Source organism: Danio aesculapii, chromosome 18 (assembly GCF_903798145.1).
Source record: "Danio aesculapii chromosome 18, fDanAes4.1, whole genome shotgun sequence".
Lineage (NCBI taxonomy): Eukaryota > Metazoa > Chordata > Actinopteri > Cypriniformes > Danionidae > Danio > Danio aesculapii.
Genome location: NC_079452.1, coordinates 49,356,990 through 49,381,117, shown reverse-complemented (window position 1 = coordinate 49,381,117; position 24,128 = coordinate 49,356,990). Strand labels below are relative to the sequence as shown.

The window sequence follows — 24,128 nt, the reverse complement described above, 5'->3', positions numbered from 1 at the left end:
AAATTTGGCGATTAAAATACATTAACTAATGAGTTTGGAAAATTCAATTTTAAAAACAGTTGTTTCAAATCACCCAATCAAAATCAATGATGTTCAGAGATTGAACTGTTTGAGCTTAAGCTGAACAGTGAATAAACAGCTTGCATGGTAATTGGCTGTTATGGCTGGGCGATATGACAAACTCATGATGTCTCATGATGTTGGAATTCATGTTTCCACAAAATAACTGATAGAGCATAATATGAAAATCTATACTTTTGTTTATTTTATCCATACAATATTTAGTGTCATATTACACTATATATTGTATGTTTATAATTAAACACACAAAATAAAAACGATATATTTTAATATACACTCACCGACCATTTTATTAGGTCCAACTGCTCGTTAATGCAAATTTCTAATCAGCCAATGACATGGAAGCAACTCAATGCATTTAGGCATGTTGACATGGTCAAGACGGTCTGCTGCAGTTCAAACAGAGCATCAGAATGAGGAAGAAAGGTGACTTTGAACATGGCCTGGTTGTTGGTGCCAGACAGGCTGGTCTGAGTATTTCAGAAACTGAGATTTTCATGCACAACCATCTCTAAGGTTTACAGAGAATGGTCCGAAAAAGAGAAAATATCTAGTGAGCGGCAGTTCTGTGGGCACAAATGCCTTGTTGATGTCAGTGGTCAGAGGAGAATAGCCAGAGGTTTGAGCTATAAAAAAGCCAACAGTAACTCAAACAACCACTCGCTACAACTGAGGTATGCAGAAGAGCATCTCTGAACACGTCAAACCATAAGACGGATGGGCTACAGCAGCATACAGACTCACCAAAATTGGACAATAGAAGATTGGAAAAATGTTGCCTGGTCTCAATTTCTTCTGTGACATTCGGATGGTAGGATCAGAATTTGGCATCAACAACATGAAAGAATGGACCCATCCTGCCTTGTATCAAGGGTTCAGGCTGCTGGTGGTGGTGTAATGGTGTGGAGATATTTTCTTGGCACACTTTGGGCCCATTAGTACCAATTGAGCACCGTGTCAACACCACAACCTACCTCAGTATTGTTGCTGACCATATCCATCCCTTTATGACCACAGTGTACCCATCTTCTGATGGCTACTTCCATCAGGATAACGCTCCATGTCATAAAGCACGAATCATCTCAGAATGTTTTTTGAACATGACAATGAGTTCACTGTAGTCAAATTGCCTCCACAGTCACCAGATCTCAATCCAACAGAGCAGCTTTGGGATGTGATGGAATGGGAGATTCACATCATTGATGTGCAGCCGACAAATCTGCAGCAACTGCGTGATGCGATCATGTCAATATGGACCAAAATCTCTGAGGAATGTTTCCAGTACATTGTTGAATCTACCACGAAGGATTAAGGCAGTTTTGAAGGCAATAGGGGATCCAACACGATACTAGTAAGGTTTACCTAATAAAGTGGCCGGTGAGTATATAGTTACTATAATAACTTTATATTGTTTTTATTTTATTTATTTATTTTTTGCTTAAGGAAAATCTAAAATAACTGATCAAAGATGATCATAAGGTTTTACCGTGTGCAGCTCGAGTTATTTGAAGCAAAAGAAGAAATTCAAATTTTCAGTAATTTCCGTAATAGCTATGTGATAATATAATTTTTTAGGAAAAATTAAGAATTCGAAAATAATAACAAAGTTAACCAATAAGAACTGAGAAATATTGGAATTAAAAAATAGATTACTTGTATGATATAATTGGACTAATCTGAAGTCCGCTGCGTATGCCTTGAAGAGGTTCAACCCTAATCAACCAATCAGAGGAGTGCAAGAATGTGGAGACAACAATTCTGATCCCAATGAATCAGAAGCATGAACACATGGATTTGATCCACTTTCTCACAACATGTTCCATGATGATCAAATGTTAGTGTAGTAGATGGAGACTGGATGCTTTTTTGTTTGTTTGTTTGTTTTGTTTTTTTGTGGCTAATTGAATATATTTGATTAACACTACAAAACTATCCAATTGAATGTATTTCCGACTACCTCCAGAAGTCTTTGAAAAATGGACAAGCATAAAGTGTGTTATAGATCACATTTACATCTGCCCTTAACATTATCCACCAATGAGAATAATAGGTTACACTTTAGTTTAAGTACCAATTCTCACTATTACCTAGTGGCTTATAACCTGCCTATTACTAAAATATTGGCTGTTTATTAGTACTTACAATGTACATATTCTGCTTGATCTTATTCTTCATCTCTAAACCTATCCAACACCTAAAAAAACTACTACCTTAATAACTATTAAGCAGCAGCAAATTAATAGTGAGAATTACTTTAAAATAAAGTGTGATCTCACATGAATGTATGCAGAAAACAATCAAAAGACAGAAACCCAAAACAAATAGTACACAATCATCTCATAATGTGGACAGAACAGAATCTAAGTACAATTTTTGTACTCCAAATGCTCATCCTCAATTCTAACAGCAACCATAAAGGGTCAACATATTAATCTAATGTGTGTGCAGCATATGGTTTTCTCCCAAATACATTCATTTCACTGTCCTGTTAACTTGTGAATAATTAATAAATTGCGATGTATTACAAAAACGGCCTGAAATGCAACATTCCAGTGTGCTGTTGCTTTAAGCACTTAAGACACTTAATGATATTTATTCAGCTCTGATGAAAATCTCAGAAGCTAGTGTGAGACACTAATGGGAGATAATACGAGATGATGTGTTTGTCTGGGCCACTAATGAGGCTTAAACATACCCTTCTTTGCCTCGATTATGGATTGCCAGCTCATCTGTGATGCCCTCCTCCGATTTAAAGGCATCCCAGTCCATCTTCGACTTCTCCAGAGTGCTCATCTTCTGCTTTTTGCCCCCAATGCGATTCAGGATGCTCCCCATGCCTGCTGGTCTCTTCGCACTAGAGGGAAGATAAAGATACAGAAATATTTCAGACCATGATTGCTTTTTATGCATTATAGATGCCAGTTTCTAAGGAAAAAGAGGTGTTTTGTTAAATAGTGATTAAATCTTCATTCTTCTTTATCAAAATATTGGCATAAATGGAAGGGGGAAAATGTGTGTATAATATAGCTATTAATATTTGGCAAAACAATTCTTGTTTTGTATTACAGTTGGTTAATGTAAACAACTAATGACATTTTATTCAAATGTAAATACACTCACCGGCCACTTTATTAGGTACACCTGTCCAACTGCTCGTTAACGCTAATTTCTAATCAGACAATTACATGGCAGCAACTCAATACATTTAGGCATGCAAACATGGTCAAGACGATCTGCTGCAGTTCAAACTGACCATCAGAATGCAGAAGAAAGGTGATTTAAGTGACTTTGAACATGGCATACATGTACATGTACACATACATGTTAAGAAGACTCTCCATAAGCGTGATGCATTTTATACTGTAGAAACTGCTATGGCCTTACCCTACCCCTACACCTAACCATCAAAGGTAACCTGTGACAAAATTTAAATGTCAAAATACCCCGTTATGTAAAGTATGATTAAAGTATGATTTTTAGATGTTTTGAATTACAAAGACACAAGGCATGTCTTCATAAGCCACCTTAAAGTAACACCTAGGTCAAACCCATGTCATTTTACAATTTTGTGTCCTCATAAACCATATAAGCAAGTACATAGACACATAAAATATATATAAAAATACATACGCACACACACATTATTCATTTATCAGCAAGAGGACACAGAGGCAATCTTACACTGGCAATAACGTAGCTGGCATCGCAACATGCAGCTGGAACAAAGATGCGTTTTGAACATTACCAAAGTCATCTTGACACTGAGGTTGCGCTTGGCTGCGGTAATGAAATGTTAAACGATCTGTGGAATGAAAGAGCTGGAAAGACCAGACCAGCGGGCCTCCCTCTTGTATGTGGGTGCCAGGGGGGAAGGCAGTGGGCCGAGGGGGTCTGCAGAGGAAAGGGGGGTGGCCAATAGGACCTTGGGGTGCATTAGAGAGAGCCGGGGTGTCCAAGGACAGATGCTTTCATGCTCAAGCGAGTCATAGGAGAAAGTCTGCCATGAGGAACGAGAAGGAAAATTGCGTGCATGTGTATAGGTGTAGAGGAAGATGAGACAATTGTTTTCAGAATACTAAATGTATGCATATCATAAATATTTTAAAAAGGTTCCCTTTTGCAAAATGAGTTTGAAAATACAGAGCGTAAACAACATCACATCGTTAAAATTACCTTCTATAAATCTGTTGTTAACGCTCTGTCTTGCTTCAAGCTGAAGTGAAATGAATGCTATGAACTTGTATTACTTCCCTGCAGGGTAAAAAAAAAAGCCTTCATTAATTTCTTAATGAACTGAGAGTAACGGTTTTCTCACTGTGATCGAGTCGATTTAGAAGAACTTGTGTGTTCAGCATATGCAGTGCCTGTGTACGCAGAGAAATGAGGAGAACCCCAAACAGACACATGACTAATGTCTAAAGGTCTGACAAAATGCATCTGCCATCTGTGCGAACATTGTCAACATTAGTCAAGAAGAAAACCAGGAAAGTAAAAAAAATGCAAGACGGAAAGAAAAGGAAACAAAAGGAATGTTTAAAGATATCTGTTAGCTTAATTTAACACTAGTTTAATTCCTACAGTAAAATATGTGGTCAGGAACTACTCGTTCTTTTCATTTTTACTATTTTCTGAAACTGAAAACATTACAGGATTAAAAAAAAAAAAAATAATAAATAAAAATTTTTTTTGCTTTAATCAGCTTCATCAAGAATCTTTGTGCTCTTGAGGTTTTGGATATGCAATATCAGCTAATATTCCATGAAACAGTTACAATTTATTAGTTAACTTACTCACTGGCCACTTTATTAGGTACACCTTACTAGTACCGGTTTGACCCCTTTTGCCTTCAGAACTGCCTAAATTGTTTGTGGCATAAATTCAACAAAGTATTGGAAATATTCCTCACAGATTTTGGTCCATACTGACATGATAGCATCACACAGCTGCTGTGCATCGAGGATGCGAATCACCCGTTCCACCACATCCCAAAGGTGCTCTATTGAATTAAGATCTAGGTTGGACATGTTGTGCATTCCGAGATGCTCTTCTGCATACCTTGGTTGTAACGAGTGGTTATTTGAGTTACTGTTGCCTTTCCATAAGCTCAAACCAGTCTGGCCATTCTCCTCTGACCTCTGGCATCAACAAGGCGTTAGCGCCTGTCAGAACTGCATATTTTCTCTTTTTTGGACCATTCTCTGTAAACCCTAGAGATGGTTGTGGGTGAAAATCCCAGTAGTTTACTCAGACCAGCCTATCTGGCACCAACAACCATGTCACATTCAAAGTCGCTAAAATCACCTTTCTTCCTCATTCTGATGCTCGGTTTGAACTGCAGCAAATCGTCTTGATCATGTCAACATGCCTAAATGCATTGAGTTGCTGCCATGTAATTGGCTGATTAGAAATTTGCGTTAATTAGTAGTTGGGCAAGTGTAACTAATAAAGTGGCCAGTGAGTGTATACTTGCAAGTATTTTTTAGTATTTATTTATTATTTTTATTAATTTATATTTATTTATATTGTACCTAATAAAGTGGCCGATGCGTGTAAATACACATTATCTTATCATTTTAATATAATGCCATACTTTTATATAACAGCTGGTTTTAGTGTTCCCACGGTTCCTCGCCGTCTGGCCAGACAGCACACACACAAAAATGCTGGGGTGCAAAAAAAGGCAGCAAAAAAGTAAAAATCAATAATGGAAAAATCAATACTGTAATTATATTCCTTCCATTACAGCTGCATCCACAAACACACTTCACATGGGAAGACCTCACCTGACTGCTGCATGACTGACGACTTATTAAAATCACAAATATTGGCATGCAAAATAACTACAAAAAGATTTTCATAAAGCCAAATCAGCAATATAAACTACTTCGCACATTGTAGTGTTTATTGATTTGCAGGCTAGACTGATTTCATTTCTTTTTAATCTAGGTAGAAAATACTTCAATGACATGGGATATCATATATATATCATTCATTTATTTACTATTTTAATTGTGTTGGACAGGTCTGTCAAAGTCAGCAAAACAACAAGAGAGTCACAAGAGACCATGAAACCTTCTAAATTAAGTTAAATTAAAACGACATTTAGAAACCAAACAGTTGCAAGGACAAACCTGTGGACTATTTTCAAAGACGACTCCAATAGTTAAGGGCATCCTAAAAGTGCCTCACATCTTCATGTTCAAAACAAGTACAGGCACTCCGCGCATCTCACTGTGTAGCTCACCGTGTAGCAAAGGCCAAAAAAGCCCACGCAATAGCAGAAGAGCAAATAACTGGTGATTATTCTAAAAATGGTTATGATTATTTTAATCATTTTTCTGTAATTTGTTGGATTGTTCTGTTCAACAGGATCAGTGTTAATGTTTTATTGACAGTTCATGGTAACTGAACCTTTCCTTACCCTAACTACTGTTTATAGTATTTGACGTTTTTACTTTGTAATATTTCTATAATTTGATATATTTTGTTAAATGACAGCAATAAAATATTGCTTATTTGTAAGTCTTGGTGATTTTCTTTTGATTTATCTGTCACTACTTGTGTATGTTAACAAATAAATACAAATTAATTATAATTCCTAAAATTATATTATAGTTCCTAAAAATGGTCACATCTTGTCCTCTAAGAGTGCTTTCACGTCTGTGGTTCCGTTCATTTTGTCCAGACCAAGGGCAACAAATTATAAATTTTTCTGCAGTTTTTGGGTCATTTTCACACCACATGGATCGCTTTTGGTCTGAACCAGTTGAAAATAACCAAAATGCAGTCATGTGACAAAATCCACATCACTCATTGAACGTATTTCCTAAACTGCTTTTTGATTGGTCAAAATGAACGTTCGGGAAAACTCCAATGGAACTCCCGCAAGTAAACAAACCGACAGACACAAAATGTCGCTTTTTACTGTGGAGCGATTGCGTTGGCTAATTGTATCCCTGGCCATAGTATACTATATATTTTGTATACATCACTTTAGTCAAACTATGTATTTCAAGAATGAAGCGCAGCTGCGGCTGGAAAACAATGTTTTAATGCATTGCAAACGGCGAAGGCACATCGCAAGTCACTTCAGGAGGAGGCGTGAACTAATTTAGCTAAACTGCGACATAGTAATCTTCTAGAAATATTATAAACAATCCATCAGGTAATGTTTTTCCCTCTCTCTCTCTGTTTAAAATTGTTGGTAAAGCGCTGTCAACAAATATTTTTTCTTCACATCCCATAAGATAGGACTGCGCATCGGACTACGGCAGCTGGATTAGTCCAAAAAGGCGCAGTATTTTTTACAGTTGTGTCTGTTTTACTTCGGATCATGTTCTCACCACAAAGGAACCGCTCCAGAGTTAGTTTGAAAGTGTACCGATATCACCTCTACAAGGAGGTCTTGGTACACTTGTTTGGTCTGCTTTTGGTGCGCACTCGAGTGCGATCGCTAAATTCACACCTGCCCAAACGAACTGCACCAAGAGGGAAAACGAACTCTAGTACGATTCAACCGAACTAGATAAGGCAGGTGTGAAAACACCCTAAAACTTATTCGAAAACAGAGCTATCGTCACTACACTTTGTGACATTTACAACCTTAGTCCAACCAAATTACAAATAGTAGTAATAAACCCACAAAATAGCTTCTAAAGCTGCTTTTCAGGGTCTTGTTTGCACTGTACTGACTCAATCTGGTTTGTGAACCGAGACAAGAAACAACTAAAGGGAGACGAAGTTGATTGTGAAAGCGTAACCTGTAGCTTAACAGCTTAGTCAACAGAACCAGTACGTACATACAGAGAGAAACAGGAATGCTGCTTAAACTTATCCTGACAGGGAATCAATATACAATCAGGGCTCAACTGATAGTCAATCCTGTGTGCCATACGGCAGCGTCAATGTGAGCAGGGAGCATTGGGCAAAGAGCCAGACAACAGTACACAATGCTGGGCCAGAATGCTAAATGCAGAGCCAAGGTGACTGTATCCTGCTTCATCACCCGTGTAGTGCTCAATAAAAAAGAGGGAGATAGATAGGTGATGATGTAACAGATACATATGTCAGTGGCTAATAACACTACTATTCTTTCAAATTTAGAATGACTTGTAGGGTCTCAATCAGATCAACTTTATATTTTGTCAGTCTAATAAGTGATAATTGTGAAGATCTTGAGATTTCGTTAAATGGCAAATTTCAATGTTCCACCATTAAACATAAAACTCAGGACTACAATGAGAGATCTGCCCTGAAGTTTGATAAGAGTCCATGCCTGATGAAATCTACATGCTAACATTCCGTTAAAGTCATAGCGCCGCCTGCTTCTCATAGAGATTTCATCAGATCAATATAATATTCGATCAATCTGTTTAACGGTTTGTGTGTAGCAGACTGACACATTTCAAAGTTTCACCATGGAAGGCAAAATTGTTGTAACCCCCAGCAAAAAAATCCCAGCAAATTAAGAAAAGATCCTCATTGATTTGACAACATATGTGTTGCAAATCCTCACAACTCAAACACATAAAAAAACGTGCTGCATTTTCTCACGCGAACGCAAACAAATTAAGAAAACACCTGCAATTTCTCACAACACATGAAAATAGCATGGAACACAATGAAAATGAGGAATTGTTCTTAATTTTTCTTATATTGCAGCATGTTAAGCTCTCTCAGCCACTTTACATATCAGATTAACTCCAAATTTCACAAAAAGTAATAAACCAAAATACATCTACATGCCAATTGAAGTAACAGTGATGGTGTCACCTGCTGGCAACAGAAAAATGTATGTTGTTCACTACCAAAAGTATACAATATCTAATATATATCTGCTCAAAACTTTATTTATGATAAGACTACAAGCCTACAGAGTTAAGTCAATACAGTTGTAATCTGAGTGAACCTACTGACACGTTCCACCTATTTTTGCCCACTTAAATGCATAATGCCAATGCTAATTGCTGTTAACCTAAAGGCACTGGTACCCCTTTTCCACCAGAATGAACTGGCTACCATAGTTCAGAGGTAGTGCTATTATTAGTTTGGATAGGGCTGGGCGATACTGCAAAAAAAAAAAAAAAAAAAAAATTAATAAAAAATAAATAAATAAATTAAAAAAAAAAAAAAAAAAAAAAAAAAAATCACAATATCATGTTTTATATCATTCAATATCGATAATTAGTGAATATTTTTTAAACAACACATTTAGGAATATTAGGATTTTTTTAACAACTTTATTTTAAACAAAATATCTGATCTCTTCATAATAAAGTAAACATAAGTGTTAAAGAAACTCTTAAATTTAAAAAAAAATAAAATATTACAAAGTGTGTGCAATGGTAAAGCACAAACACTGAACAATCAAAGCAAACTTTAAGGTCTAAAAATCTTTCAGATGGGGAGCTAGTGGCTGGGATGCACAAGAAAAGAAACCAAAAAGCCACTCTGGTGACATCCTTACATCCTTTTTAATTTACAATCTCCTCACTGCTGCTATACGTCACTCATTTTTGCATGTGTTGTTATTCTGACGAGAAGTGATAAGTGTGTGGAATCCTTGACCATTTACAATGGACTTTTGCACTCGCGCTCCCCTAGTATACAAGTTTATGGAGAAAAGTAAAAAGCACTGCAGTGTTTGGATGCGCTGTGTTTTGTCTGAGGTAATTCGTCTGCCGTTCTTACTGAAACATGTTTATTCAATACAAAATGTGAAGCAGATTGGTTAGTTCTACTTGTATGAATCGCGATGTGCTCTGGGAATTCGGAAAAATTTTAGATGTTTTTTAACTAGGTGCAGCTGGAAATTGCATGCGGTTTACATGCGCGCCACTTGCACAACATGTGCATGTGCAAGTCGCACACTTACACTGGAAATGACAAACACCCCAAGCTTATTGGTACTGCTTCCAAGGCGCACGCTCAGCAGCCACATTTTAATAAAACTGTAGCACTTCATACCGAAACTACATAACAAACCTTATTTGAATCAACATTGACAATGATGTTCGGTCAATAAATATCGATATCGATTATATCGCCCAGCCCTAGGTTTGGAGTTGGTTTAACTGGTGAGCATTCCAAGAACCCTTTGCTGCTCCAAGGGCTAGAGAGATAGGAGCAGGTATAAGGTCATTAATAATAAAAAATTTGAAAGAAATCAGAAAGAAGTGATTTCTAAAAAAAAAAAAAAAAGTGAGAAAAAAAAAGTCTCAACATTCCCAGTAATGAAAATGTGTAAGGGATAAATACAAACACAACATCAACAAAAGGTGAATGTTGCATTGTTTTTAATGCTAATTGAAAATCAACAACACCAACCTAACACGGTGAATGCAATGTGTTCATGCAGCAAGCCGTAGTTTGCATAGATGAAGATTATAAGTGAGAATAACATGTTTAAAAGAACAGTGTTCTGCTGGGTTTCCAAAATAAGCCCCCAAAACAATTTCTGTTTACCCTTTGTTGGTTACCGTAACCCTGCATTCCTTCCTGACCCTCTTAGCCCTGGCAGTGTTTTGGTGCAACTTAAGAGCCACTTTTCTTGGTTCAGAGCTGGTGCTTTGGGTGTTGACAGATAAAGAATCCATTTGGAACTAGGCTCTGTGGTCCTTATTGTGACTAGGCTTTTATATGTCAATACGGGAAACCTAAAAAGCAAAAAGACACCCAAATGGCTCTAAAACCTTAACGGAAATAGCAAGAGCAGGCTAAGACAGAACCCTAGAAGTCTGTGAATTCAGTTGTTTATTTGCAGTCAGAGTTCTCCCATGACCAAAGTCTTGTTACCATCTAATTTAAAGGCACACACAGTCAATGTGTCCCAGAACTTTGTGTTGAGGGAGGAAAAGGTTGGAACATCCTACTCTGACGCCTTTAAAGACAGGAAGTAGACTCCCCCACTTCATTATATTGGTTTATGTCATTGTAAGTTTACAGAGCGGCTCATAAAATTACCATCGACCCCAATTTGGTGGACAAGTCGCTTCATCTTAACTGAGTAATTACAGCTTTTGTGACTTCATAAGAGAAGGCACAACGGGGCATCATGGAAGATGGACGCCAGCTAACCCTGAGCGCTACATCTTGATTATCTCACTAGCCTGTTCGCTCAGACTTATCTAATGATCTTTCACCGCCTCTAGCTAGGACACTGGCCCAGTTGCAGTGCAGCTATTTACGAGCATGTACAGGCATAGGCCTACTAACCACATCCATAAAGCCATGCACATATCCTCCATGAAACCCCAGTGCAGACTGACCCACATCATGTTCAATAAGCGGAAGCTGGAAGAACAGCCAGAGGAAACACCGCAGGGTTACACAATACACATCAAATCACACAGCATTCACATGCACACATAAACGCATGAAGGAAATTCCTAATACTAATGCTTATTCATATCTGCTGGAGAATAATAGCTGGAGATGTGCTCAGTTTCCCATTCACCTCAATAGTAATTTCCAGAATATATCAAACAGGTCAGTTTTGTGTGTTGACTGGTGCAATATTATGCACTTTTGTTTGGAAATTTTAAAGAGCCCATATTATGGGTTTTTGAAAATGCCCTTCCATGTAGTGTGTAACATAGCTCTAAGTGAAGTGAAATGTCCAGCTAAGGCTTAAATCTGTAAGTGTACAGTGTTTAAAACTATTGATTCATCTATAAAAGAGTCGACTCATAGTGCTTCAAACGAGTCATCTTGATAACGAGTCATTAGGTGTTTCGTGATGACGCGGCTACGAAACACAAGTAGTGCGCGCAAACCCGGGAGATTTGAAACCTGCAGCCCCGCCCACTAACAGAAAAAAAGTCACACACACACACACAGACACACAGACAGACACCAGTGGAATGAAGTCACGCTGTACAGATGGATATTATTGACAGTCTCCCCAAAGATGAAACATCACCAATATAGCCCAGCCTTGAGCAGATCGAGTGCTTCTGGAAATTACATGCTTACAAAGAAGACTTCATCGGTTTGTTTAAGGAAGGATCAGTAAAGACTGTCAGAACATGGATCAGTGCATCATGAATCAGTTTTTTCCTCTACTTCACAAGTGTAAGTACGTGCGATTAAAACTGTTGCCTCGTTTACTCTAGCTTGCACATTATGTATTTAGTTGTGTTTTGTTACTTGTAACCGCAAGTGGGGGTGTCGCAGATATAACTGAGGACGCGGGTGGTGAGGGAGGTGTCGCCGACGCCGCACCCTCTCTGTTCTGGACGCGCCGGCCCTGTGTGTGTGTGTGTGTTTGTGTGCGTGCGTGCGTGCATGTGTGTGTGAAAAGAGCAAGTAGACTGTGACGGGCTAGGAGATCTTCTCGCCAGTTCTTGGACTTTTTGCTCAATAAAATAGTTAGTCGTCAGTATTTTTTAGTCCATCGTCTGTGTTTACATTCACCCACTGAAAGCCAAAATCCACTATGAAGCGTGTATGCACTGTGACTACTTTTATATTGATGATTAGCTGCTGGGCATTTCACTCTGTCTTGTGCTAAAACCTGTCAGTGTTGTCGACCAATCGCAGCAGGCTGTCATCGGTCCAATCAGCGCAGATTAGCTTCGCGCTGAGGAGGGGTTTGGGAACAAATGAATCGCTGAACGATTCATATGGGAGTCGCTGGGATAATTAGGTAAAAATAAATGCAGATTATAAGACCATGAAAGTGTTTTTTGAACTGGCATGCATATTAGACTGTTGTTGGAGACCCTTACAACCAAAATATGACCCTATTTCATGTATAATATGGGCTCTTTAAAACAATACTTAGTCTGTTCAAGGCTGCCTTTATTTAAAGGGCACCTATGATAAAAAAATCAACTTCTGAATGCTGTTTGGACAGAAGTGTCTGTAGGTATAGAGTGTCCACTGTCTTATTGGAGTGAAATAAACCCAACAAGTCTCTTTTTTTAAATTTCCTGATGTTAAAATAGGACCCAAATCCAAGTGATTTCGAGTGATTTTCGTGACAAAGAGGTGAGGTTTTCCCTGCCTATCAAAATTGACTGACAGGCACCATGTTTCTATAATAACATGTATACACATATCCACAGAACTTATTTTTTGCAAACAAACTGGGATTAAAATATTTGTTACAACTCTGTGTGATTTTTAAAAAAGTTTTATAAGTTTAAGACATTTTTTAAGAAGAGCATGTTTGTAATAAAGACAGTAAAATCGCTAGGGGTGTCATAATTAATTGAATGCAGACGGGGACAATTTAGTATTGGTTCAGTAATAATCATAACCGATTATGTACTGACATCATTTATCTCATATGTGCTATGTCGCCTTAGCTTACTATGGCGAGAGAGGCAAGCGCGAGTATTTACAACGTTCAAACTACTTAAAAAACGCAGAAACTGTGCACAATTTCACTGCGTGTGTTTGTCGTTCACTGACACTTACAGCAGAAGCCCCTATTACTACAGTAACATTACACAAATGTTCAGTCACTTTTAATTAATAACCTTGCTCATGAAAATCATTAATTTCTCAATATTTAAAAAAAAATCCTGTCACCAAATTTTTAAGTTCTGTAAAAACACTGTGCTTTTAGTGACCTTTTTTTATCCAGACAGTGTTGTCACAGGCTATGCTAATCATCAAAACCTGGATCACTAATTGTCTGACAACTAACAAATCAGTTTGCGAGGCTGACTAGTAAGCTTGTTTACATTTTTCTTTAACATTTTAGGTTAAATGTCTCCAGTGGCAGTGCTTTAACATTGAATTTAGAGAAGGAATTTCAGGGTCAGTTTTTTATAACAACAGCTACAAGTGCTAACACAAAGCTAAAATGGGCTCAGAGAAGTTGTGTCTCTAATTCCCTTTAAAGCACATCTGCTACAGTATCAAAGCACCAACTGCAACAAATACACAGCATTCAGCTATAAATTTCAAGACAATTACTGTCAAGACTTCAAACTGCCTGCTGTTAGCAATGCTCCCAATATTACTCACAATCCACAGGTCTCTATTTGTTTATAAGGACTGTAATAGCCTTGTGTGTAGTAAAATTATACATACTGAGGTATTTATTTGCTAAACAATTGTCAGTTACCCTAAAAATGATGCTAATCTGTAGTGATGACCCAGTCTGTTGTGATCGGTCAACTGGGTTCAGCACAAGACAAAAAGAAACCACAACTTATCAACATTGTTGAAGCAACTCAGTGCAGGAATGGATTTAAGCAATGCAGTTAAACACCAGCATATTGGTCTATTCTTAACCAGAACCCCAAGTAATAACAATGACATCCATTCATTATTAATCGACAAAGTGGCAAAACTATTTTGCAAGTTCACCGCAACACATAGGGGCTCTTTAAAAAAACAATACCCGTAGGGAAGTGACAATGTGCAGTCATTGGCTCTGCACTGGTGTTATGTATATGGAATTTGCAGTGTGTGCGAGATGCATCTCCGCTATTGGTTTTAATGTGAAATAAATCCTACTTTGCTGATGAATCAATAGCAAACAATTGAGTAACAACACATTCACACACTTCATTATTGTTGTATGTTTGTTTGCTCTTGCCTTTAATCTATAGCTCTCTGAACACGTACTACAGCATAACTTTATCATTTTCAAAGACTCTCATTTTCAAAAACTTTGTGATTTTAGTCACAAAATTTTAATGAATAGATGCAAATGCATATAAACATTCCTGTTTTTGGCTGAAAACTTTATGTAATTTTTTACATGCAATAATGTAATATGTAACCTATAATAGGTTCATAATAACATGATGGCAAGTAAAGATGATAGCATTTTTATTTTGGGATGAACTAACCTTTTATACTAACAGCAAAAGAAAGTCTAAGGCACTCGAAAAATGTGGAAAAAAACGATTAAAAAGCCTTTATTGCCATGGCTATTTATTAAAACTGCGCCTATATTGTTATCAATATCTACTTTCTTTTGCTGTTTATTCTAATGAATCCCACACCCAAAGAGCACGGATACATTAATTAAGCTACCCCTGAGCACTTTTTGTGTGATTTTGGACTTTTAACCTTTTATACTCTTAGCCTCAATCAAAACTGTGAGGCAAAGACAATAGAATGTAAATTTATCCTTCGTTACAGCATCAATCTGTTTACTACAACCTAGTGCCCAAAAAGCACAATTTGTATAACAACGCAAATCCTGTACAGTCATTTGCACAGACTTCCCTTCCTGTGAAAGACGGTCACACACAAATGAACAGAGTCTCTCGTGGTTTGTGTGTTTATTTAAATATGATATCCTCCCTGACCCATTAACTCCCTCTGACTTCTAGGCGCCCAATTTTCTTTCTCTTTTTGATCTTCAAAGAGGCGTTTCGGTTGGATTCTCCCAGCACCTTTGCTCCTCCCCTATGAAGATGAATGACAGATTTACATTCTGCGAACAATGAGCAGAACACCTGCTCGTAGATAAACTAATGAACATACATTCGTTTACCTAAACACACCTGCAGAGCTTAGACCTAGAGTTCAAAGACCTTTAATGCTCTGGTGCCCCTGGACCCTGTGATCAACCACCTGGACTTAAGTGACACCTAAAGCCACACCCGAGCTGTGATTTGTGTCACTTATATACACCAACAAACTTGCCATTTATAAACATTTAGATAGACTCACAGAAAGGTTCTTTTTTTATTCCATGTTTAGGAGTAGTGTTATATTGTTAGTGAACACCCTAGCAATACTGTTGAAAGTGACATTTACATGAATAATGCTGTACATGCTAGTATTTTCCCATTATGCCTAGCTCTGGGTTAAAGGAACTGTTTACTCAATTAAATCACCCTCATTTGGTTCCAACCCTTAAATAGTTTTGTTTTTCTAATAAACACAAAAGAAAATATTTTGAAGAATGTTGAAAACCGGTAACCATTAACTTCCATAGCAGTTTTTTTTTTTTTGCCTTCTATGGATAGCAGTGGTTCCTAGTCTACAAACTTCTTCAGTTTCAACAGAAAAATAAACTCAAATAGGTTTGTGGATGGGTGAAAAGTGAGTAAACTAACAGTTTTGGGTGAACTAAACCTTTGAGGACCCTTTTAGCCATACACTTACCAATGTTTCTTTGTAACAAAGCGTGTAAGTGTTGACAACACAGACAAAAACTGCCTCCATACCTTTCTCATTATTCATGCACTTTGTACAGCAGAGCATTGCGAGTGTAGTTTTGGCATTTACAGAAAACCAGAGCAAAAGTAAACATTGCTATTTCCTCTGCATTGTCCTGCAGTTTCTGCATTGATTTTGATGCTTAGAAGACGCAATGCAACCAAGGCAAATGAATGTGACAAAGTTTATCAAGCTTAATAAAGACATTATTAAAATGTGACCTGCTTCACACAACTTGTCCAAAGTTATTATCATTTTATAATAATTAAAATTACCCCAGATTTACAGATCAAGGTTTAGTTTTTTTTTGTAAAATGGCTGTCATTTTAACAGTTAAGAAAATGTACAAAAATAGTTAAAATGCTACAGTAAAAATAGGTTACCTGGTGATCAGTACGTTTCTTTACTATATACAGTGATTAACTGTAAATTAGCTTACACATATTTACACTCTGCCTTTAAAACTTTCATTCATTGTAAAGAAATTCGGATTGAAAAAAAAAGCATTTTGAGAGGCGTTTTGATAGTTCAGAGCCACTGTACAAGCGAAAGCCAAAATCCAGAATGCCAAACAACAAACAAAGTGTGTAATATAAAGGCAGAATGTGGCGGACAGTTGAGAATCTCTGCTGTAGTCCATTGTATGCTTGATTAAGCGCCTGGCATGCACCTTTCCCATGTTTGGTGAGTGTGTGCCCATACCTCTGATGTATGGCCAGTCTTTGTTTATGTAGAGAAATATGTGTTAAGTGGCTAAAGCATCACAAGCAAAGTATCAAAATTCCATTGATTTCCTGAAATGAACTTTGCATTTCGTAATAATCCCATGCAGCTCTTTGATGAAAGCGAACTGTTCTTCCTCTCTGTGAAGTGAACTGGATGAAAACCGCCATATCACCCTGCCCAAGACCAGTTACTCAGCTGGGCTGAGCCTGGTCAGTACCTGGATGGGTGACCACATGGGAATAGTAGGTTGCTTTTGGAAGTGGTATTAGTGAGGCCAGCAGGGGGCGCTCAACCTGTGGTCTGTGTGAGTCCTAATGCCCCAATAAAAGTAAAGGGGACACTATACTGTCAGCGAGCGTCGTCTTTCAGATGAGACTTTAAACCGAGGTCCTGACTCACTCTGGTTACTATAAATCCTATGGCACTTCTCGTAAAAGGTAGAGGTGTAACCTCAGTGTCCTGGCCAAATTCCCTCAATCAGCCTTTACCCATCATGGCCTCTCGACAATCCTCGCCCACAGAATTGGCTCTATCATTGCCGCTCCACCTTTAGCTGGTGTATGGTGAGTGCACTGGCATCGTTGTCCTGTGGCTACCGTTGCATCATCCAAATGGATGCTGCACTCTAGTGGTGGTGTAGACAGACACCCCATCATGATTGTGAAGCACTTTGGGTGTACGGCTATACACCATAAATGTGCTATTTAAATACATATTATATTACATTACAGCACAATATTTTCTCTTTTTTTAAGAGAGAGGAGAACTAAGCATCACTGCTTGAATTGACTCCAAAATGTTTTACTTTTTTCTGCAACGGATTAATTAATACATATTGGAATTGGTGTGCAAGATTTTGTGTGCGTGACAAATTTTTGCATATGAAAACGAAAAAATACATACAAACATTTTGGACTTCAGTGTGCAAAAAACTTAACAGTAGGAAATACAGTAGTTTACTGTAAATTAAGACTGCCTCTACTATATTTAACTGTAAATCTGTATTTTTAACAGTAATAAAAAAATTTATAACTGTAAAAAAAAATCTGCTAGCTAATATTTTATATTGCAAAATGGGGTATATAGACAGACTTTTAATTTTAGCCAGCTAGCCTCAACGCTTCCAGGGAACTGTCTTTCCATTATAAAATTGCCATGTTTAAGGTCTGATTTCTTTAAAAATCAGTGATCTTCACAGCCTGGTAGATATACGATATAAAGTGGGTCTCAGACAGGATAAGAAGCACTGCATTAAATTCCATTTCCCCCCGCCATGTCTTTAAAATATGACAGCTTATTTTAGCCCAGTTTTTTCAATGGAGTCTCTGCGCTCACCTGCTGATCCTGACACCGCTATTGGTTACATAGTCTTTCATCTCGTTTTACACTTGAACAACAAAATAAATGCTTAAGTCTGTTTAACTGAATGTATTGTATCGATGCTGTAAAAGGAACGTTATGAATTTGAAAATAGTCACATTAAGCTTTCACAGGAAGTTTTATTATTGACTGAAAAACACTAGCTGTGCATATACCCCATTTAAGTTCAATAACAAAGTGTGTTTGAGTACTTGTATTTCATTGCAATTAAATATGCTATTTACTAGGGATGCCCCGATCAATCGGTCAGAGATCGGTATCGGCCGATAATCACATTTTATGACTTGATCAGTACTCGCCAATCTGGCCCATGTCATAAACCGATCACAGGTGTCTGTTTACGAGTTTAGACGCAGAGGAACCAGATGTCCTAGATGGAGAGCAAAATATTGGAATGGCCTTGCATGTGTTTAAACCTTTTTACATATATAAGAACTAAAAGTTCTGTGTCTTTGACAATATTGCAAGTTCACTAAAACCTGGCTGAACAAAATAAAAAAATGTTAAAATAATTATTTAAACTTGAATATTTAATTATATACCATTTTGTAATATACTTACTGCAATAAACAAATATGTATTTATAGGTATTTTAACTTCTTATGCATCAACTTCATCTTCCAGCAGGACAATGACCCAAAACACACTGCCAAAATATTATTGAAGTGGCTTCACAACAACTCAGTGAATGTCCTTGAGTGGCCCTGCCAGAGCCCAGACCTAAGTCCTATTGAACATCTCTAGAGTAATCTAAAAAAGGCTGTACACTGTCGCTTCCCATACAACCTGATAGAGCTTGAGAGGTACTGCAAAGAGGAATGGGCAAAATTCCCAAAGACAGGTGTGCCAAGCTTGTGGCATCATATTCAAAAAGACTTGAGGCTGTAATTGCTGCCAAAGGTGCATCAACAAAGTATTGCGCAAAGGCTGTGAATTGTGTACATGTGATTTTTCAGGTTTTTTATTTTTATAAATTCTTTATTATTGTTATTATGGGGTATTGTGTGTAGAATTTTGAGGAAATGGATGAATTTAATGCATTTTGGAATAAGGCTGTAACATAAAAAAAAAAAGTAGAAAAAGTAAAGCGCTATGAATACTTTCCAAATGCACTGTACATTGCAATTAAATAGACTATTTACTGTATAAATTCTATTTGCAAACTTAAAACTCACAAATATACAGCAGGAAATTGTAAATCCAAGTTGAAATGTGAACCCGAGTGGAACCAGCTCCTCTCTCCTCCAATTCCCCTGTAAAGTAGCAGTGCAGATATTTTCAGCACAGATGGACAAAGTGTTGAGCCCAACTGTGAATTCAACTGAGCTCTGCAGGAGAAAGATGTAAGGAGACATGTGAGGAGATAAATCCTTACATCTCGAACACACACAGACGGGTTTGTTTTCACTTGTTCAATAGTTGCTGGGGAAACTGTCTGAAAAACATATGTGCAGTGTGTCCGTTTGGAGCTTCTCTGGGAGTGTGTGACTTTTATGTGTGCACACAAGCCTGACCTTGAGCTTTTGGAAAAGGACCTTTATATTCTGTCAGTCTGAGCATATCAGTGTATATTTGTGCATGTGTGTGTCCTAGACAAGATGTGGAGCAGATTCTGAAAGACTGGAATGCAGGAAATGCATCCTCGAGATACAAACAAACCGAGCGACAAGAGACGGCAGCGATTTAACCAGTGAAGTGATTTGAAGTCTCACACAAACCTAAAGCAGAATTATCAGTGTTTGCAGTGCTTGGGGATATAATCATGTTATTATCTCACATTCCCCAGCAGGTAACACGAGGACTATTATAGTTAGACAAAGACGGGCGATAGACAAGAACTGTGAATGCAAGAACCATGCCAAAACCTGATTCCATGATGCTAGCAGGTGTTCTGGGTGGTTGCCAGGACATTACTTTGTGGTTACTAAAATGTTTAAAGTGGTTGTTAGGCAGTTAAAGTCAATCAACGATGGGTAAAATGTATTATATAAAAAGTAGTAGTATTAGAAGTATTAGGCTTAAAGGGCACCTTTGGTGAAAAATCTACTTTCAAGCTGTTTGGACAGACATGTGTGTAGGTATAGTGTATAGACCGTCATATTGGGGTGATATAAACACACCCAGTCCTTTGTTGACCGCAACTTGACATAGGAGTGCGGTCCCTCCACCGACCAATATTTATTGACAGGCGCACATTACCATATCCTCAGTTTGTTGTTTCACGTCCGCCATTTTCAGCGTGTGAGTCAAAGCGATGTCACCAAATAAACACCCTTGCTCTATTTTTGGATGTAAGGCTCATTGGGCTCATTCATCGCCTTCCTGCGAATAAGCAACAGAGATTATACATTTAGCGCCCATTTGCACTGAACACGCAGTGAATGCAGCGTATCGAGATTCAGGCCATTAAAAACAGCTGATCCACTGAGTCTATCAGCACTCTCTCCGAAAACACTCGATTGATCTCGGCTGGTGGATCAACATTCACCACATTATCGCTCTCATCGGCGCCATTGTTGTTAACTTTAGGTGGGTCTGCAAACATGTGTACTTTTCATAGCGTCCTTCTTAAACTTTAGCTATTTGCATTTCCTGCTGTCACAGTAGCTCCCTGTCATCTCAACTAGATGTGGCTGATGCCAGAGATCAGAGGAGAATGGCCAGTCTGGTTTGAGCTGATAGAAAGGCAACAGTAACTCAAATAACCACTTGTTACAACCGAGGTATGCAGAAGAGCTGTAACACTGACGTGATGTGACACTGACAACAGGGGTGCGGATCCAAATGCATGTTTATTAGAGAGGTCAGGTAAGCAATGGTCCACACAGGGGCAAACAAATGTATGCAGGCAATCCAGGGTCGTAGTCGATAAACAGGCAGATGGTCACAAGGCAGGCAGCAGACAACTTAAAACAAACAAACAAGGCGAAGGTCAAAAACACGACAAAGCAAGACAAAGGTAACCCGTTGTAATGTCTCTAAACAGATAACAAGACTCAGCAACTTCTGTGTGTTTGTGTGCTGTATAAATAGTGCAGTAATCAGTCCATGAGCAGCTTCAGCTGTGTGACTGTAATCAGTCAGGATCAGGAAGCAGTTGTGTGTGTGAGGTGCATGACAGGTTCTTGTAGTCCATTTACCAGCAGATTTGTAGTCCAATGTGATCTGTGTGTTTACCAGTGATCTGCACAGGTTGGTATCGCTGGTGATCGTGCCAGGAGCATCTCTGAATGCACAACACATCCAACCTTGAGGTGGATGAGCTAACAGCAGCCAAAGACCACACAGAGTGCCAGTCCTGTCAGCTAAGAACAAGAAACTGAGGCTATTTTCGCACAGGCTCAGCAAATTTGGATAATAGAAGATTGGAAAAACATTGCCTGGTTTGATGGGTCTCAATTTCTGCTAAAACATTCAGATGGTAGAGTCAGAAAGTGGTGTCAACAACAAGAAAGCATGGATCCATCCTGCCTAGTATAAACAGTTCAGGTTGGTGGTGGTGGTTTAATGGTGTAGGAGACATTTTCTTGGCATACTTTGCACCCATTAGTACCAACTGAGCATTGTGTCAATGCCACAGCCTACCTGAGTATTGTTGCTGAACATGTCCATCCCTTTATGACCCATTTTCTGATGGCTACTTCCAGCAGGGTAACACGCAACATCATAAAGCGAGAATCATCTCAGACTGGTTCTTGAACATGACGACGAGTTCACTATACTCAAATGGTCTCCACAGTCACCAGATCTAAATCCAATAGAGCAGCTTTTGGATAGGGTGGAACGGGAGAATCTGCAGCAACTGTGTGATGCTATCATGTTAATGTGGACCAGAATCTCTGAGGAATATTTCCAGTACCTTGTTGAATCTATGCCATGAAGGATTAAGGCAGTTCTGAAGGCAAAAGAGGGTCCGACCTGGTTCTAGTAAGGTGTACCTAATAAAGTGGCCAGTGAGTGTGTATGCCAATATAAAAAAATAAAAAAATTTATATAAAAATGCATTTAAAAAATACAACACTTATATAAATGTATCTAAACCTGATCAAAATGGGCAGCTGATTTTATCTTAAAATGTTAAATATAGAAAACAGCGAAACAATAACGTAGAAATTAATTTTCAAACAATGTACAAAAATAAATACAACCCTCAGCATAAGAAATAAAAGAGGACCACAATCTCTAGTAGCGGTTGTAGAAAGATGAGGAAAATTACGTAAAATGTCACAAAAGTACTCAAAGTTTTGCCTCAAAGAAACAAATATAAAAAGTGCCTCTTCAAAAATGAAATAGTACCAACCGAACCAACATTAAGTTTAGTTTTATCCTAAATTATTCATTTCTCAAAACTTTCACAGTATCAATCCAGTATCTTGAAACAACTTTTTCCCAGTTCGCATGAAGCCTCATCCCCCTTCTCTACAGCAAATCAGACTAGAGATTGGCAGATCAAGAAAATACTAATTCTGTCATGGAATGAGCTGAGGGCGATCTGTTGGAACGCACAGCACTTATAAAAGAATAAAGAATGATGAAGTCAGCACTGAGTGTGCAGCATGTGCATGTATCCATCACTCGTCTGTCTCTGCCCCATGAACACAAGGCTGTCACACTTTGTTCACCTTACAAGAGTCCCACTTTCTAGCTGTCAGTACATTTCCCATCTTCAGAGCCACCGCCTGCTCCCTGCTCTCCATTTCTCCCCTCGCTCACGCACTCTTCCAATCCACATTCCACTCACATATTAACATACTTTGCGAAGAGGCCAGTTTGGTAGTTTCACAAATCCGTAAAGCTTTCCGTAGGTAATTATGGTCTCATTATATCTGCATAACCGATAAGAGCAAGTTACTTTAATCACTTCCAGCCATTTTCCATCTAACAAGGCTAATTTCCTTCCTGAAAGGGTTTCTCTTTGTATTTCAAGGGAGACCGGCAGGGGCAGAGAAATGTGGAAGGGGTATTTGGAGTGGCCCCCAAACTGAGTTTTCCCATCTGTTCCCACAGTTTTGGAGAGGAGAGCATCACCCAACGTTCCCCTCAGCGTTCAGACTATTGAGACTCCGCAGCTGCACGTCAGCGAGGACAGAAATACACTTCCTGCAATAAACAAGAGGAGCCGTCTCAAACCCTGGTGTTTGAAGATGAGGCCTGACGAGGGATGAAGTGGTCTAGTTGTGTCTCATTGACAGGCTGAATGGAGGTTGATGGAGCTCTCTGGAACCGCAGACAAACAGTAGGGAAGCAGCTTCTAAACAGCAAGGGATGATTTGACATTTTAAAAGTGGTGAATTTCAAAATTTCAACCCCAGAAAAACGTTGAGCGCCGCTTTGGATATTCAAGCAAACACTCTTAATATTTCATATGCGATTACGCATTCAGAGCTGAAGCTTGATTTTAGGTCACTGCACTGTTTAAACGCTTGAAGGAAATATAAAGGTTTGAATAAACATCAGACAAATGTCTTAAGGCGGGTGTACATGGCGCAAATGCTGATGGTTGGAAGATTGCATGTCCATGCGCATGTCATGAGTGAGTGATTTTATGACTAGGGCTGGGCAATTTCTCAATCTCAATTTTGACTCGATTATGATTAATAAACGATTTTTTTATTTTTTATTTTTTTCATAGTTCACTGACAAATTTTGTACAGTAAATATGCTCACATATTACAAGTCAGAGATTTTTGAATGAAGATAGCATTACTTGACTTTAAAATAATTGAAGGAAACACACACAATCTGCTATCTATGATTATTTATTGAACATCAACGTTAAAACAACTAAAATTAAAACACACATTGCC

The 24,128-nt window shown here is 38.2% G+C and overlaps 1 protein-coding gene across 1 annotated transcript in view; it reads right to left on the bottom strand.

Moving 5' to 3' along the window:
* cfdp1 (craniofacial development protein 1) overlaps positions 1 to 24,128 on the bottom strand; it is a 66,469-nt gene that overhangs the window by 14,755 nt on the left and 27,586 nt on the right. Inside the window, exon 6 of the mRNA XM_056478932.1 lies at positions 2,777 to 2,935. Coding sequence (XP_056334907.1) covers positions 2,777 to 2,935 — 159 coding nt within the window. The remainder of the gene's footprint in view (positions 1 to 2,776; positions 2,936 to 24,128) is intronic.